This window comes from Sturnira hondurensis, unplaced genomic scaffold (genome assembly GCF_014824575.4).
Source record: "Sturnira hondurensis isolate 20B ecotype Veracruz unplaced genomic scaffold, ASM1482457v3 Scaffold0002840, whole genome shotgun sequence".
NCBI classification, from domain to species: Eukaryota; Metazoa; Chordata; class Mammalia; order Chiroptera; family Phyllostomidae; genus Sturnira; species Sturnira hondurensis.
In genome coordinates, this window is record NW_028075471.1 from 13,954,224 (window position 1) to 13,972,274 (window position 18,051).

The 18,051-nt window shown below is 37.7% G+C and overlaps 1 protein-coding gene across 1 annotated transcript in view; it reads right to left on the minus strand.

The window, feature by feature from the left end:
* Nucleotides 1-18,051, minus strand: part of SUCLG2 (succinate-CoA ligase GDP-forming subunit beta) — a 267,662-nt gene that overhangs the window by 201,200 nt on the left and 48,411 nt on the right. The window contains exon 2 of the mRNA XM_037040913.1: nt 12,252-12,393. Coding sequence (XP_036896808.1) covers nt 12,252-12,393 — 142 coding nt within the window. The remainder of the gene's footprint in view (nt 1-12,251; nt 12,394-18,051) is intronic.

Sequence of the window (18,051 nt, forward strand, 5' to 3'; positions counted from 1 at the left end):
GGCATCCACAACAGTATAGGCGCCCCTCCCCTCGGTATGTCTATAACATCTGGCCATGCCCCTAACATCAGAATGACCACACTGCATCCTTTGGGTTATACACCAGTCTCTCCACCATGCAGTGAATATCTTGGAAGCGCCAACCATTTTTAGTCATCCTTGTGCTCAACCAATCTAAATGCCTAACTCATTTTAGGCACCCAATAACTGCTACATTAACACCATATGGGAAAAAAAGATTATTTACAAGTATTTCTGAACTCTCCCTGGGTTTCCTCTTAGTCCCTTCTCTTATTTCAACAAAGCATAACAAACACAACATTCTCACAAGGATAGAAAACTACTGTCCACTTTTTTTCTGAGAGTAGAGGAGCCAGTGTGAAAATGGCACTGAAATGAGAATACTTGGGGTACCTTTCAAATGAAATGAACACACATACAAGATGCTATAACTCAGCAATTTTCAACCCTTTTCATCTCATGGCACACATAAAACTAATTACTAAAATTCTGGAGCACACTAAAATATATATTTTTTGCTGATCTGACAAAAAAGTAAGTAAAATTTTGTTTCATGCACACCAGACAGCTATCATTGTGTTGACTGTTGTCATTTTTGAATTTGACAATCTAAGGGAAAAGAGGTCAGTGCCCCCAACTAAATAGGTAGTGTATGTTTTAAAAATTCTTGGGGCACACTGGTTGAAAACTGCTGCTATAACTGAAAGTACAGTTGGTTGGTGTAAACAAAAGAAAAAACCACTATGGACAAGGGACTTTCATTCCAAGACCAGCTAGAGCTCAGAGAGAACCTGGCAGAAGGTGAAGTTCTTTGTCTATGTTGATTCATTCCTGACAATACCAGAAAAGCTGACTCTCCCCACATTTTGACCATGACTGCTTTGTGGCATTAGGTAAGAGGTCGAACCTGAAGAGAATCCAGGCAAATTTCTGACACAAAGCTTGCAAAGGCAAAGCTGCTAAGCTGATCGTCTACGATACCCAACAAAGTCTAAGGACATGGGCCAGTGGTATTAGAGAAAAACCACTGGGTGAGTACATCAGAGAAGTCCTTCTTGCCAACTGTTAACCTAGTTGGAGATTTCCATGGGGTGTTTGTTCCCTTATTGATTTTCTACTCTGTAACCACTTATGGAATGCAAAGATGAATGGGAAACATCCTTAGCCCTGGAATCAAACGTCGTCCTAACCCAACTGTTTTACACCTGGCTCCCTGCCGTCACCCGTAACAGTGTCAGGAAGGGCCTTTCATCTCCTGTTCATCCTTCATGATTTAATGGGAGAATATGTATACTATTCTGTCTTACTAAACAGGCTTCATGTTAAGGACAACTGCTATCAAGGAGTCACCCTTAAAGTTACTCTTTGAGTAGGGTGACCAAATACTTTGTTATTAAAATGGAGACAATTTTGGAAAAAAATAGGGATCTACTTGGAGATTGCTATTAATAATAGTTCTTCAATAATAGATACATCTAAGTCTGTCCCAGGCAAACAAATAGAGATGCTCATCTATGCTTGGAGATGCTTCTGAAAACTTTAAATGCCTGATGACTCTTGAAACCTCCTGTCCTGATTTACAGGAACACACATTATTTCTTATATGAAAAGTACTATGTGAGAGGTCAGCCTACAACTATATCATAAGGAATGTGCTGCTTCTTTCTGGCATACAGACCACACAGGTAGGTTATCCTCTACCCCACTCCATGCACACTGACATGCAGAGCATACCATTTACCATCACAGAAAAATCCACAGCAATATAATGACAGCAACTGTAGTGCTGGTGGGAATGTACTTTGGTGCAGCCGCTATGAAAAACAGTATAAGGGGTTCCTCCAAAAATTAAAAATGAAACAACCATAAGATATAGCAATCCTCCTTTCAGATATTTATCCTAAGGAAACAAAAACACTAAAAAAGATATCTGCGTCCTCATGTTCATTAAATCATTATTTATAATAGCAAAGACATGGAAACAACCCAAATGTCCACTGACAAATGAATGTATAAAGAAAGTGCATTCTATATACAATGGATTTATTACTCAGCCATATAAATAAAAGAGAAATCTTGCCATCTGTAACGTGGATAGACCTTGAGGGTATTGTGCTAAGTGAAGTAAGTAAAAAAAAATACAAATACTGCATAATCTCACTTACATTTGGAAACTTTAAAAAAAACTTGTAGAAATAAAACAGAACAGTGGTTGCCAGAGTTGAGAGGTGGAAAGTGGGTAAAACAAATGAAGAGAATCAAAAGGTACAAATTTCCAGTTATAAAATAAATGTGTCATGGTGACTATAGTTAATAATACTCTACTGTATATTTGTAAGATTTTAACAGAGCAGATCTTAAAAATTCTCACACATAAAATATATGTAACTATGGGTGACAAGTTTTGAACTAGACTTATTGTGGTAATCATTTTATAATATACACATATATCTGTATCACTGATAGTATAATGCTGTATGTCAATATACTCAAATAAATAAGTATACACGTACACATAATTACAACATCTACCCATGTTTCCTGTGGGCCAGTCACTGTATTAAGACCTATGTCACACCTCCCAAGTCCATGGGTAGATACAACTGACATTTCATCTTTTACTGATGAGGAAAAGGAGCCCTAGAGAAGTTAAAACAAATCCAACAAAAGGATGGAGCTAGGTTTGACACAAAGTCAGTCTCTTCCAAGGCCCACTTTCCTAAATACCTCCATAGTATCTCCTAGAAGATCTCACTCAGAAGGGACAGTTAGGCTAGACCAAATGAAAGGCAATAAGAACCACGACAATGATCCCAGCTACCCATTACTGAGACTTTAGGGTATACAACTCTGCTAAAACTTCTATGTCCATAACTTCACTCTCATGGCTACCTAAGAAGAGAGTGTTATTATCAATATTCAACCCAGTTACAGATGGGCAAACTGGGAATTCTAGAGGTCAAATCACTTGCCTAGGGTGCAGCCAGTATGTGAAAGATACAGGATTTGAATTTAAGGCCAACTCCATGGTGATCTCCACTGGGTTAGAAGGCCCTTTGTGAAGAAAAGAACATGGAAGGAGGCAAGATGAGACAATGTGGCCACATACTAGGAAACAGCACAACAGGGCTTTGTGTCAAGGATAGACTGTGACCATGTCATACACAGCTGGCATGTGAATTTATCTTGAATTTGCTAGAGAGATCATGACTGTGTCATGTTCAACTGGCCACGTGAATTTACCCTGAATTTGCTAAAAAAGGAAAAGTAGTAAAGAATTCTGAGCAAGAGGAAAGTCATAAAGGGATCTAAATTTTCCCATATTGATGATACATGTATGTAGATTATTTAGAAAAAAATGTGTATGTTTATGTGAAGTTGTTTTTACATCTCCCACCTGAAGACTGGGAGCAATTTGATTTTTGCATATCAAATACTTCTAGCACTGTCAAATCCCTGCTGTTATCCACATCCCATCTGCTTTCCCCCCACCCTAAAATTCTAATATTTGGCCCACATTTTAAGAAAAATAACAGACTCACAAATCCCTTAGCTCATTCCATGTTGACTAAAAGAAAAAAATACATAATTGACATAGCTTTTTCACTCATCCAGTTTTCATGCTAAGCATGAAAGCAACATATTTTTTTTAATTTTCTCAATTCACCGCCTGACTTTTTTGTAGGTAACCTAGAAAAGTCAAGTGGAGCCTTAGTACTATTTATGCACATCGGTTAACACTGTCAACTCCTATAACAACCACCTTAGGGTAGAACACAGCAACTTAAAAGCAAAATTCCTCAGGTAATATTTATTCTGTTGCAATATAAAGAAAGCACGATTTTCACTTTCTTTCAAAATTACACAACTTTTGGTTTCATCACTGCCATTTCCCTAGAAAATATCAACCAATGGTATACGAGTATATAATTATTATCAAATCATCTAACAAGATGTACACCAAATATAGTTTAACATTTGGGTGTTATTGCAAAAGCACTGGGCATTTTGTTTTTATCTGCTATTGATGTTTCTAATAGTTGTTATTACATTGCTTTTCCCATGGCTTGAAACATTTGCTCAATTCAGACCAAAAGAGAAGGAAGGTAAATTGGCAAGTGCCTTGTTTATATGAGTCATGTGCTATGTTTGTCTTTATTCATCTGAATTATTCCTTGAAGTATGTGTTATTATCCTCAATTGTAGAGTCAGATAAATTGTAGCTTAAGTAATCAAAGTAGAGCTAGGATGAGAACTGTGATCTTCTGACTATGTATAGTCCATGCTTGTTGTAAGCCAAGAAACAAAGAGACAAATTTCCCCCAATTCTAAATGCTACAGACTGCTACCAAATCCCTTTCCTCTTCTGAAGTGTGCAATGAGACACTATTCCCAGTCTCTCTTGCAGTTTGTTATGATAACCTGATGAATTTCAGCCAACAGAATGTGAGCTGATGTGATATGGTCCCTGCAAAATCCCCACATGCAACTCCATGTTCTTTTCCCCTTTTAAGTGGCTGGAATAAACACAATGCCCAGGTCATCTGCAGGAGCAATGTGTTGAAAAGGGCACAGTGGAACAATGAAAGGAGCCTGGACCTGTGGGTCATCATTTAGAGGCAGACCAAGAACACTGCATTGGCCTTCTTTGTGACTATATATAACTCTTTATTGTAGTAAGCTATGAGACTTGACAGTTTATGGTTTATAGAAGCTAGCATTACTTAACATACTAAAAAACAGAAGAACAATCCAAGTAAGTCATAATAGGAAACAACAGTAAATCTACACACTGAAGTTAAAACAATATTTTTTAAAAATGTATTATTTGGGTAATGCTCATGTTATAATGTGGAATTTTAAAAGATACAGGACTGTATGAATAGTAATTTCCCAACTTAAAAATAAACATTCCCTCTCAATTATATTTATGTAAATATGTACATAGAAATTAATGTTGCTGACTGAACAAATGAATACATAAAAATGGAAGAAAAGACTTCCAGCCAAGATGGAGGTCTAGGTGAAAACACTGTGCCTCCTTGCACAACCAAAATTAAGGACAACAAAGATTTAGAAACAAAAACACAACCAGAACAGACAGAAAAGTGAACTGTATGTAGGTCCGACAACCATTCATCCAGACCACTAAGAGGGGCGGAGTCAGCAGCAGAAAAAGGCAATGGCTGCTAGACCCAGGAGCTCAGGCAGCATTGGGCTAGCAGACCCTGGGCGCAGGGAGGAAATGAGCAGAGCTTGCAAGACGGTTGACTGACCATGGTCACACATTTGTGTGCAGATAAACTAGGCAAAAATGGGCAGCAAGACAGACTGCTCAACCCAGGGACCCAGCGACAGGGAATAAAGACAAAAAGCACAGATTAAAAAGGTGCTGGGGAGAAACTCCCAGCCTCACAGGAGAGTTCTTTGGAGAGACCCATAGGATCCTAGAATGTACACAAGCCCACCCACCCAGGAACCAGCACCAGAAGGGCCCATTTTGCTTATGGGAAGCAGCAGAGGGGACTGAAATTCGAGAGAGCAGAGCAAGTGCTATTGTTCCCTCTCTGACCCTGCCTCCACATACAGCTTTACAACCCAGTGACTGGGTTGCCCTGCCCTAGCAAACACCTAAGGCTCCACCATTCACATGTGTTTAACAGGCGTGACCTGACCAAAAAATTATGGCTCAAACAGAAGAACAAATCAAAGCCCCAGAGCCAATACTTCTAAGCGACCAAGAGATAGCTAACCTATCAGTCCAAAACACTGGTGATCAGGATGCTCACAAAATTGGTTGATTTTGATCACAAATTAGATGAAAAAATAAAGGCTACACTAAGTGAAATGAAGAAAAATGCACGGGGAACCAATAGTGATGGACACGAACTAAAGCGGGGAAATGTGGGTGGGAGGAGGTATGCAAGGTGGAGGGGAGTGAAGCAGCGGGGAATGGGACAGGTGTACTGGCATGATCAATAAAATACATTATAAAAAATAAAAATAATACTGTTTCCTCCAAAAAATGGAAGAAAATATGTTATATTGTCAGGTTCCCTCTGGAAAATGGGATAGGGGAGAATTTTACTTCTTTGTACTTTTCTGTATTTTTTAAAATCAAAATAATGAGCATATTCCTTTAATAAACAAGAGATTTGTATATGTTCAAGATTTTTTAAAAAAGGCCAATACATCAAGACAGACAAGTAATATGACCTAGTATTTTGCCCCTCTACCCCAGGCAGGGTATTTTTACATTTACAGCTGCATCAGGCAGACTCTAGACATTCAGAACTGCCAAATGTACACTGCAGGGGAGTCGAAGATCCCCAGGAAAAATCATTCACAGGAAAGTGCTGGAGGAGAGGGTGCACACACCTTCTTTGTTCATTCATAATGAGGAAGTCTTAAAAAACAAATTAATAAATATCTCCATTAATGACACACTGAGAAGACAAAAACGAAAAGTATGTCAGTTACCATGGCTATACAATCATGTGCCAGCAGAGATCTCATGATATTCAGAACTGGTTCTTAAAGAAAAGCGTCCCTTTCAGTTTAAATGAGGATGACATGAGGTCACACTCACAAAATGCTCAGCATATGCCAGGCACATGGCTGGAGACCAAAGGTTAAATGCCACCACTACTATTTTTATGGGTTAAAGTGTGAAAAAATTAATTAATCCTTGTGCTACTAGTCTGTCAAAATCCAAGCTGAGGCACTGACTTTCAAAACACTGTTTGTTCCTAAGGAAGCCGATAGGAAGCTACTTTCGAAGCCTGCCCGCCCACAGCCTGCCTTGATCTCACCCTTCACTGTATAGCTATCCTGCTGCTTCTATCAATGAACATGAGACAATTTAGGAAAAGATATTCTAACACAGAAAAATTCTAAGATGACAACCAAAGAAACTTGCTTAGATTTGCAAACTCAGGAAGAAAAGAACATTATATAAAAGGGGTATTTCTTTGCAAAAAGACATACAACAGGAAATGAGAACCTCTTCATACATTTTTGGAATGTTTTTAATGTCAATTCAGGTGTTTAAGGAGAATTTCTAAGTAAACATTAGTAAATAAAAATTTTCTGAATAACAATACTATTTACTGAGCATTTACTATGTCTCAGGACTTATGATAACAGTTTCTGTCTGAATGGGTCAGGGCTGTTAGCAATAAGCAACTGAAATTGACTCTAGCTGAAAAAAGCATCAAGTAAATTACAAAAAGATACTGGGAGGTTGGCATAATCACCAAGGAGGTGGGAGAATGAGGCTCAAATAATGGGAGCAACAAAGAGGCCAGCAGCAGCCAGGAAGAGCCAGATCTCGCCACAGACACTGTCACAAGGAGGGCATAGCACCATTATTTCTGATAAGCAGCCCCTGCTGCAACCTCTGATGGCCTGTGTTTGCCTGACCCTTGTTTCCTTGCATTCCTGACTCCAGACTCAAAATAACAGGCATCTGATGCTGTGGTGAAACACAGAACCCAGTGTAGTCCTTGCCTGTCATTACAAAACGATAATGACCATCACCTCCACATAAAGGATATAAGATCTTCTGGCAAGATCCTAACCACATAATGTGGTATGGCAACCCCACAACAATCATGGAGGCTTGTGATGCATTTATTGTCTTGGGATTAATATAGTACTTGTCAATCAGCAGTCAACGGGCAGTTCCCTTTTCATATAAAATACAATTCCTTAATGGTTTAAGTAATTCTCTGGGCTTTAGGATGTGATTTTATATATATATGAGCTTTATTTATATGCATATATATATAAAGACATATATAGAGAGAGAAAGAATAAACTATCACATTGACAAATAAATTCATGTTGTAGCTAAAAGTAATCCAAAGGTAAGCAAGTTCTATAAAAGTTTATCTCCATTTTAAAATGCAGGTCATTAGCTCAGAGAATATTAATTTCTCCACTCATATTTCAATTTCTTTCCTGGCGAAAAATAAAACTAAACTTTTGAAATACAATCTTCTTGCTTAATCAAATGTTCAGAGTTCATAGCAATATAATGCAATAATTAACAAATTGTAGCAATTCCAAAAACTAAAAGTGGAGGTCCTAATAAAGTTTCATATATGCTTAATGCAAATACTCAAGGCAGGCCTTTGAATTATGTGCGAGACACAATCCTTCATTCATTTTTAAAGGGAATTGAAAGATGACATCAAGATTAGTTATGCATGCATGCACACAGTGAGTATTCTATAATTATCTATTGATTTTATACATTAAAGTTAACCTATAGTGGCGAACACATGTAATTAATAAACCTCCTGAGAAAATTGTAGGCAAGAAAAACAATTCCTTCTTTTAAGTGTGATTATAACAGGTAGCTCATTCAGACTGTTATAGAAATGAATATTACCCACATATTTAAAACTTAATTCACCAAGCCAAATTAACTCTCTCAGTCAGATATAAGTCCATTTCCTGTGCAAGAAAATAAGGCTCTCACTCAGTCTCTTATCATTCTGAATTGTGTTTGAGAAACAAAATATATGCATTGCCCATTTTAAACAAATGCTCAAATTAACGAGTTTTTCATAACTATATGCCAAAACATTCTATTGCCCCAAAAGATACAACAAGATGAATCATTAAGAAAATATTTGCAGATCACACAATTTCTATAAATTGCTCCACAGAAGCTGCCGCTTTTAGTTTTAATTCAGCCATCTAATTTTATTTCTATTTTCCATCTTATAAATGATGACTCACACATAAAAATCTCCCAAGAACATCATCAAGTTAGCAAAGAGGAAAAATGCTTGGGGAGGATATCAAATTCAATTGGGCTGGGTAGAAATCCCATCTTCAACAATTATTAGCTATAGAAACTTGGCAAGTTTTTAACTTATATTGCTTATTCCCTTGCTCTGCAAAATAACAATGCTACAGTAACAATGGCAGGATTTGGCAACTGATTGAATATGAGAGGCATTAGAGATGATCTAGAGGTATCTCAGTTGGGTAAGTAGAGGGACATAGAGGAAGAGCAACCAGAGATAACCAGTTCCATTTGAGCCAGGAGAGATGGAGACACTCACAAATGGGTGGCCAGCAGACAACCAGGAACGTGGGTTCAGAGGCAAAGAAAGAGATCTGTAGACCCACACAGAGACTCCTGGAAATCATAGGTATGCCGAACATCAACATCTATTTTCAGAACATTTTATTAAATGTCATGTTATTTTAACACTACATCCAAATATGAAGTAGAAAGGTAAGCATATACATTTAAAGCATATATAAACTTTCTGAATTAAAATATGAATCCTATCATAGAATCAATAAGACACTGATTATTATGTATCTCTAACTTATCTATGAACTTGAATCCTTGAATCTATGATGATGGTGATGGTGATGACAGCAATAAAATCTTAGAGAACTTACTGCCTGTTAAACATTACTATCCTTCTAAATAATTTTTTTCATGAAAATATCATAATTACAAAATAGAGGTCCCATTTTGAGGACAGTCAGAAAGATATATGTGTCATCTACATACACATGATTTTAACCTTAACCTCCAATCTATTTGATAAAACTGCAACTGTGTTCTTGATTCTCATCAATCTTGTAGTGACAAAAACATAAACACTGCGGAGTTTTACCAGATTCTTATTTTGCTTTCTCCAGGCAATTGCAGTGACATGCATACTTCATTTTATATAATATTTACTAGCACCTCAGTTCACTGGAAGAGGAGATGGTCCAATACTATAAATGTCCCCTCTGATCAAAATCGTCTATTCCACAAGCACCAGAGGAGACCTTTCTTCTACAGCAAATGTTAAGAGAAGGATTACTCATGCATTCACCAAATGAGGTCCTTGGATTCATTCTCTTAACTCCCTTTTAGCTCTAATCAATACCACACAGAGGCCCTCCCACAGCTATGCCACATAAAGAACTGTCATGGGGCTGTGGCACACAGCCACACCATTCTCAAATTTTATCCAGTTTGATTTTCCTTAAAAACAGTCCTCACAAACCAAAACGGCTTTTTCAAATGTTTATTTTTATTTTTAATTTTAATTTTCATTTATTTAAACTTGCTTCATTGTTTCTTCCCTCCCTTCACCCTGGCCCCAGCATATAAATGCCACCTTGCTAATTCCTCCAGAGTAAAATTTTCTGTCTTACAAACACAGTACACAATGCCCAACCACAAAGCAGTGACTAAATAAATGCTTATAAAACAAATTCATAACTAAGGAGCCAATTAAGTCCAAAGAGCCATGAAAGTATGAAAAGAAGTCCTCCCAGCTCTGCCTGAGAGGCAGATCAGCTCCCGTAGAATTCCCTTAAGAAGGACCCTTGGACCTGGAACACTAATATGTCAGCACATTTAAAAAAATAATGGGGAAAATAAAAACCAAAACCAACATGAACTTTACATTTCTTTGCTCTCATTACCTAATCCCTACAGCACAGCAGTATAAAACAAAAATGATCCTTTCATGTAAAAATGTTCAAATGCTAACCTTTACTGAATCTATAATCAAGTTACTGAGGAGCACTTATCCAAGTTTAGGGCTAATTTTACTCGTTTTTTTTCCACCATAAAAAAGTTTTGATACCAAGTTTTGAAAATGAAACCAATTTTCATTTCTTAAAATATTGGCTCTCTCACCTAAAACTAATACCAAATAATACTAAATATAAACTGTAACTGAAAAATAAAATGAAAAAATATTTATCAGTTGCTCTCGATTTCTACATTTAGCATCTGAAAATTAGAAATTAATTTCTTTCCATAATGTAAGTTCTGAGAAGAAAGAGGGCTTGCTTATCTTCCACAGCTATATCCATGGTGCCTAACACAGGGTCGACAATAAATACTTATTGAAGGAAACAGTGAATGTACATTTCAAATGATATAACACAGAAAGGATATGATATATAAGCATATGAAGGAACTTTGAAAGGGAGAGAAAAGAAGAACAGCAACCAGCTGAAGCACCTCACTGCTTACTTTTAAAAGAGCACAGAAAATGGGAAAATTGAGGTAGGAAGCCTGCCTCTACCTCACACTCTCCAACTTGGCTGAGCCTTGGGCAAGGTCAGTTAGCAGATGTTCTATTCTTCACTCTTCACAGGCAATACCTGCTCTCCAAGGTTGCAGGCAAAACATGCACATGCAAAATATTCTCGAGTCCAGACCTGAGCTACCCAATAAGGGGGCCATCAGCCATGTGTCTGCCCAAGCACATGACATGTGGCGGGTGTGAAATGAGATGTGCTGGAGCTGTAGAGTATAAACTGCATTTATGAAGATTAGAACCAAAAAAGAATGTAAAACATCCCATTGATAATAATTTTATGTTAATTACATGTTGAAATCTTATTTTGAAAATATTGAGGTAAACAAAATATGTTATTAAAATTAATTTCACCCATTTTTTTTAGTTTTCTTCAGGTGACTTAGAAATTTGAAAATGTTCATGTGACTCACATTGTACTGATGTTTCTCCCAGACAGTGCTAGCTACTCCAGACCAACAATAAGAGTCTGGATGCCACCAGAAGGAAAGTCCACTGAAAACAAACAGTAAGACCTGATTCCTAATTTTTCAATCTAAAACTAGAGACGCTGATTAGATTTTCTACCAAGCATCAATGCAGTCTTCCTTAAAGAAACACAACAGCATTGGGAGATAAACACATTAGCCTTGATTTATAGATAAGGAAACTGAGACACTGATCTAAAGTCAGAGCTGATAAATGAGATGGCAAAACACTGAACCAAATTCACCTTGACTTTGAAATACATGTTATTCCATTTTATCTCCATAGTCACTCAAGGGGAACTTTCCCCATGTTCTAGGAGACTTAAAAAAGGACGCCAACTACCTTACCTGACTACCCTGCAATTGGCTTCTCTTTGACACTCCACATCCTTCAACCATATTTCTCTGAGCCACTAAACCACAGATAAGAGAACTAGGTGGAGCGCTGACAAAAACTCACGAAAATTACCATAGGGTGACATCCCGTGTATTGCTCTCTCCTATAAAAAAAAAAAGTTTACCTAATTGGGCTTTTTTGGACAGACACTGCAGAGAAGAAAAGTTCTCTATGGTATCTGTCACTGTTAGTATAACCCAAAACAATGCAATTTTTACTAGTGGGAAACAGCTACCTGTGAACTCACTAATTTGGGCCAATGTACTTCACCTGTACGTGGAAGCTTACTTAATTTCTTAGCAGCCTCCAGAGCCTCATTTGCAGTGTCCACTACAAAGAATCTTTGAACTTTCACTCCATTGTCAGCCATCAGTTTCTTGCTCTGGTATTCCTGAAGATTCAGCCACCGTCTGGTAGTTAATTGAACTGCCTAGAGAAATTGGGGAGAGAGGTAAGAACACATTAATAACCACAGAAATAACAGTCAACCTATATGGCCAGTCTTATTACATGTAGCCTCAAATGGCAATCAGCAACACAGATTTTAGATGAAAGAAAAATGTATATAAATTCTTCATGCTTAATTGTTTTTCTAAGTAAAATGTTAAAGATAACTACATATACAAATGCATGCAACTTTTAAGAAACCATAAAAACAGTAAGATCTGCATCTAGTTAACAGTAATGTATCTATCTTATTTCCTGGTTTTGACAGTGTATAAAAACTATTTAAGATGCCAACATTAGGGGAGGCTAGAAGGATACAAAGTACTCTTGCCCTATTTTTACAGCTCTTTGTAAATCTGTAAGTATTTTAAAATAAAAAGTTATTTTTAAAGACAGTAAGGACTCTATTACATAGCAGATGCCTCCACCATCCTCACCCCAGAATAAAAAAAAGTTCATAGCATTATTTCAGTACCTGTATGAACATTGTTAATAACTGTAAAGTAGCTCAGGAAAATTTTTTTTTAACAATTTGAGGTCAGTGGGCCACAGACTAATTCATTTCTTTACCATAGTTTTTAATGGTGTCTATGTATAATTATTACATGTTTAATAAGATTATCTTTCACACACCAAAGTTGAATTTAGTAACCTGAAACTGTCACCATTAATTAAACTAGTTCCTAAAAACTGAAACTGGTATATGAAAGTCACCTTGCTATGTACCAGTTAGTTTTATCTATGCAGAGAGAAGATAATCAAAGGACAGAATAACATGAACAAATAGATTCTTTGCATTTTCTCCAGTAAGATCAACAGCATTCTCTATCAAATTCATAAGTCCAGTGTTTGAAAAAAGAAAAAAACAGGAAAAAATAAATACACTTAGTTTAAACTCATTTCCACCCATGAGTCATGATGCAGAGGATCCACTGCCCACAGGAGCTAGGATGACAATGCCCCTCATGCACAAAGACACCAAAACATTAATCACACAACTGATCACAGCGCTGGTGGTGGAAGGCCTCCTGACACTCTCCTTGTGGTTTCTGTCAAGAGCATCAGTGGACATCCAAAGCAGAAGCACAAAAATCATCAACTGAGGTCCACAGGACTTTACCAGATGAAACCATGAGTTTTCAGCACCTCTGTGTCTTTTAAACTGACATTTTATTCTGAAATCTCCAAGCTATGATGCAAGGAGCTCTTTTGGACAATAGCCATTCCAAAGAGGCTCCAGCGCCTTGCAATTTCATGGGGTTCTACTCAAGGACAGAGACTGTGTCTTCATCGTCTTTGTATCTTTATAAAGATGTGATGGCACTTGGCATATGAAGATTCTCAAAAAATACCAGTTAGACATGCAAATAAATAAACCCTGCCTTTTGTCCTTGTGTCCCCTTATTCAAATAATTTTTCATTCCCAGAAACTGACCTTCTCTAAAAATACAGTCCTTCAGACCTGAAATAAACATAATTTACACACAGTTTTAAAAAATTCAAATTGTGACATGATTAAACCTAAAGATATCTCTCTGTTCTATCCTTATTAATATTGGAAATCGTGTTGTCAATATTGAGATTGCCTGCACTTCTTTAGAAATAAATATACTGGGATAAAAATAAATTGCCAGGTAAGCAATGCTCACATAATATACTCTATATTGTGTAACTGGATGTGATTTGTTAATCTCAATTCTAAGCTTTTTAGAAGTCTTAATGGAACATTAGTAATTTTAAAACCACAAAATTTCAAAAATGAACTTGTTCACTGTCTCAATAGTCTTAATAGCACATCACATAACATACCAAGGAAAACTCAAGTTTCAGGTGTTTAGTAAAAGCTCCCTAAAGAATAAAAAGTTTACACAGTAGATATGTACCATATTCTGGGGCATTTAAAAAAGACAAACAGGGAAGGATCAATAGAACAAGTCTATGTTGACATGACAATTTAAAGCAGTTAACAGAAGAAGGAAAAAATACGGTTTTTAAAGTACACTTAAGAAAGACTAAAAACAGCCATGGTGTGGTCACAGTCAATTCTGTTTCATCAGAATACTCACTCTATTAATTTTGGATATTTTAATGCAATCTGCTGCAAACTAATTGCAATTGATCCAGAGACCAGCTTCATAGACATATAATACATATTGACTGTTTCTGCATTGACTCAAATGAAAGCCTGCTTAAAGTCAGTTGCACTTAAATTGAAAACTAACACAATGAACATGGTTCTAAAGCAATTGCTGATCTCAAGCTATAACTCCACAAATTGATCAATAACCACCTGTGTTTGTCAACCCTAAACTTGAAAGAACAGGGTCACTGACTGAGTCTAAATCTTCATTAACTCAATTTCATTCATTAAGAATTGGTGACATTTAGAGAGAAAAAACTTAAGTCTACTTTTGCATTTCCAGGAGGAAGAAAAAACAAAGACACACATGCTAAGCAAATGGATGGTGTAAAGTATGTGGAAATGTAATAAAATGCTGAATAGTAATAACAATAATGAACAATTCTACTACTGACTGAGCACTTACTATGCATTAGGCATCATGCTAAATACTCATGTATAGAACAATCAAAAGGATCATGAAAAGTTGAGCATTTTATTCTTATTTTTTAAAGCTTTTATTTATTTATGTATCTTTAGAGGGGAAGGAGAGAGGGATAGAAATATCAATATATGGTTGCCTTTCATGCATCCCCTGCTGGGATATGGCCTGCAGGGGACTGGCCTGCAACCCAGGCATGTGCCCTGACTGGGAATCGAACTGCGATCCTCTCATTCACAGGCCCGCACACAATCCACTGAGCTACACCAGCCAGGTCGAGCATTTTATTATTCTCAACAGCTGTCATTAGGGCAAACCAGCAAATATCCCTAATCTTCCTCCTTGCAGGCACTTTCTAGCCTTAGCTGAAGTTAGATGAGGCCTGTAACTAGCTCTGGATGATACCACATTTTGCTGCATATAATGCACAGCCATGTTTTTGTAGACATTATACATGGGATTATGTGATCATTGTACCCCTGTATAATGCACATCCTTATTTTTCCTCAAAAATTTGGGCAAAAAATATGCATTATACACAGCAAAACATGGGTAAGTTGCAAATCCATATAGTATGTGACACACCAGGGCCAACACATAATAACCAATACAACCCTCCCACTCACAGAAGTTCGCTCTCTCCTGACCTAATGGCAGTATTCAACGTGGCAGTGGATGTACCAGCCAGGGGCCAGAGTGAGGACTGACATGTCCCCAGATGACTCACAAGGAATGTGTGGTGAAAAATATACCTTTGTAAACTTTTAGCCAATGAGATTCTGGGGATTATTTCTTACTGTTCTGCAACAGTAGACTCTCTACAGAGTAGACTAGACTCTACCTAGACTCTCTATAGAACCTTGCCTATCCTAACTATAAAACCATCCTACAAATTAGGAAACACGGGCTAAATTGGTGGTCCAAGATCACAGAGCACTGTCAATCAGCTTCTCTAATCAACAGTATTGATAACTGTGTAATACTGCTGGTTCCCTGTATTTGGATTCCAGCCTCAAAATCCCAAAGGCTCCCTGGTAATAAAGACAGATTGGAAAGAGTAAAATCATGTTCCTATCTTCAAACGCCTACCAGAAATATAACCCTCATGAAACGCTGACCCAACACATGTAACAAAAAGTGTAACTGCTCCGGACTTTGGGAGGGAGGTATGAATAGGTGCTGTCCTGAAATGATAGAAGTCATTTTTTTTCAATTCTTAAAAAGAAAGTTACCTATTAAAACACAAAACTAATGTCTCACCTGCAGAAGTCAGGACTGGCTCAAAAAAAAAACATGAACTCCGGAATGGAAGTAATGGAAGGGGGTTTAAAGATCATCTGACTCAGGGCCTTTCCATTGTTCCTCCCAGTTATTTGCCTACTGGCCTCCAGCTCCCTCTTTTCCATCCAGATTCTGCTTAAACTTGAAGCTCTATTCAGAGACTGGACAGGCTTTGTCTTCCTCTTTCTGAATTGGGTATAAACTCTGGCAGTGACTCCATCTCCTCTGAAGTTCCAGGTTCCTTCAGACAACACTTTCTTCCATAAGTCTAGTCCCACCACCTCTCCCGCCATGCTCCCTGCACCCATTAGCTGGCTCTGGCCTCATAATACTGCATCCTTCCATTCCTTGGGCTGGTAGAGGAGACCTAGCTCCTGTTTACCTTCCATTGGCTCTAACGTCTTGACAACTACCTGTCTTTCCTGTTAAAGTGCATTAAAAGACCTGATGCTCCACAGAGCCTGAAGGTGCCCCTTCAAGGCAGAGGAACAAAGGAAATGGCAGTGGCCAGCTTACAAAGGCAACACTGGTGACATTGGGGCCCTGCTCTGTGCAGTTTTCTAGGCAGGCATGACTCACACATTCAGATTCCAAAGTACATAAAGACTAACGGGATCCAACCTCTTTTTTTTCACAGTCAGGAACTTGAGGCCTAAAAATGGGATTTAATGTGCCTAGGATCCTACAATGAGCCAGAGACTAGATGAGAACTGGACAACTTACAATTTTCTCTTGCTCTTTCATACAAATTTTGGCAAAGTGATCGTATTAGGGGCAGTATCATGTTCTCAAAACAGCAAGCGGGGTGGGGGTGGGGGGGCGCCTGGGTTTGGTTTCTGTAGAACTTGTATACTGACCTCCAGCTCCTCTCCCTTCCATGTATCTGGAAGAGCAACCATTTCTAAGCTAGAAGAGGAAGGGAAAAATGGAACTTAACAGAAAAGATGTGCATAAAGATTTAAGGGCCAAGGGAACAAGGGAGCAGAGGTAGAAGAACAAGAATGAAAAATGAAAGAAAGGACAAAGAGAACAAAGAAATAAAAATACAATGACTGAGAGGGCAAAAATTCACCCCACCAAAAAATATCAAAGCACAAGATTAGATAGCTACACAGGGGAAAAAAAATGACACAATTGAGAAATCATCCTTGGCCCCATGGTTTTAAACTTAGAGGTGAGGAGACTAGAGGTATGGTGCTGAAATAGCACCACAGGAGGAAAAAACTCAATAAAGGGAGTCTAGAAAGTATGTCATTGAGCTGGGCACCCCAGAAAGGGAGCATGTGTGAGCCACACCTACCCACTGGCTATGCAGTCACAGTTTTCAGCCTGAGTTTCCACAGCAATGCTGCAGAAACTCAAGAAAGCAGCATCAAGAAGTATTAGAAAGAGCCACAAACCTACTACCAATAAAAAAAAAAACAGAAAATAAAAATGAAAAGCCATTCCCTCAAAAGGAATGAAGGTTTGCTAATGTCACTATGAAGGTGAGGTGAACTGTTTCTCATATACTCATACTTTATATACTTGTGCAAATAAAACACCAGTACAAACACCTTCAAAAACAGTTTGACAGCTTTTACGACAACTACAATACCCACCCACATAGACTTCTTGGTTCTAACCTAGCAAAATGTTCACATGTGTACTGGGGATACAGACAGAGATCTTTTGTGTAGTGTTATACATAGTAGAGAAGAAAGTTAGAACAAAAAAATACCGGCTAAATAAACTACAGTATATCCAGACTATATGAGGTTTGAAAATACCTGTGTCAACACAACAGCACCCAGTGTCCC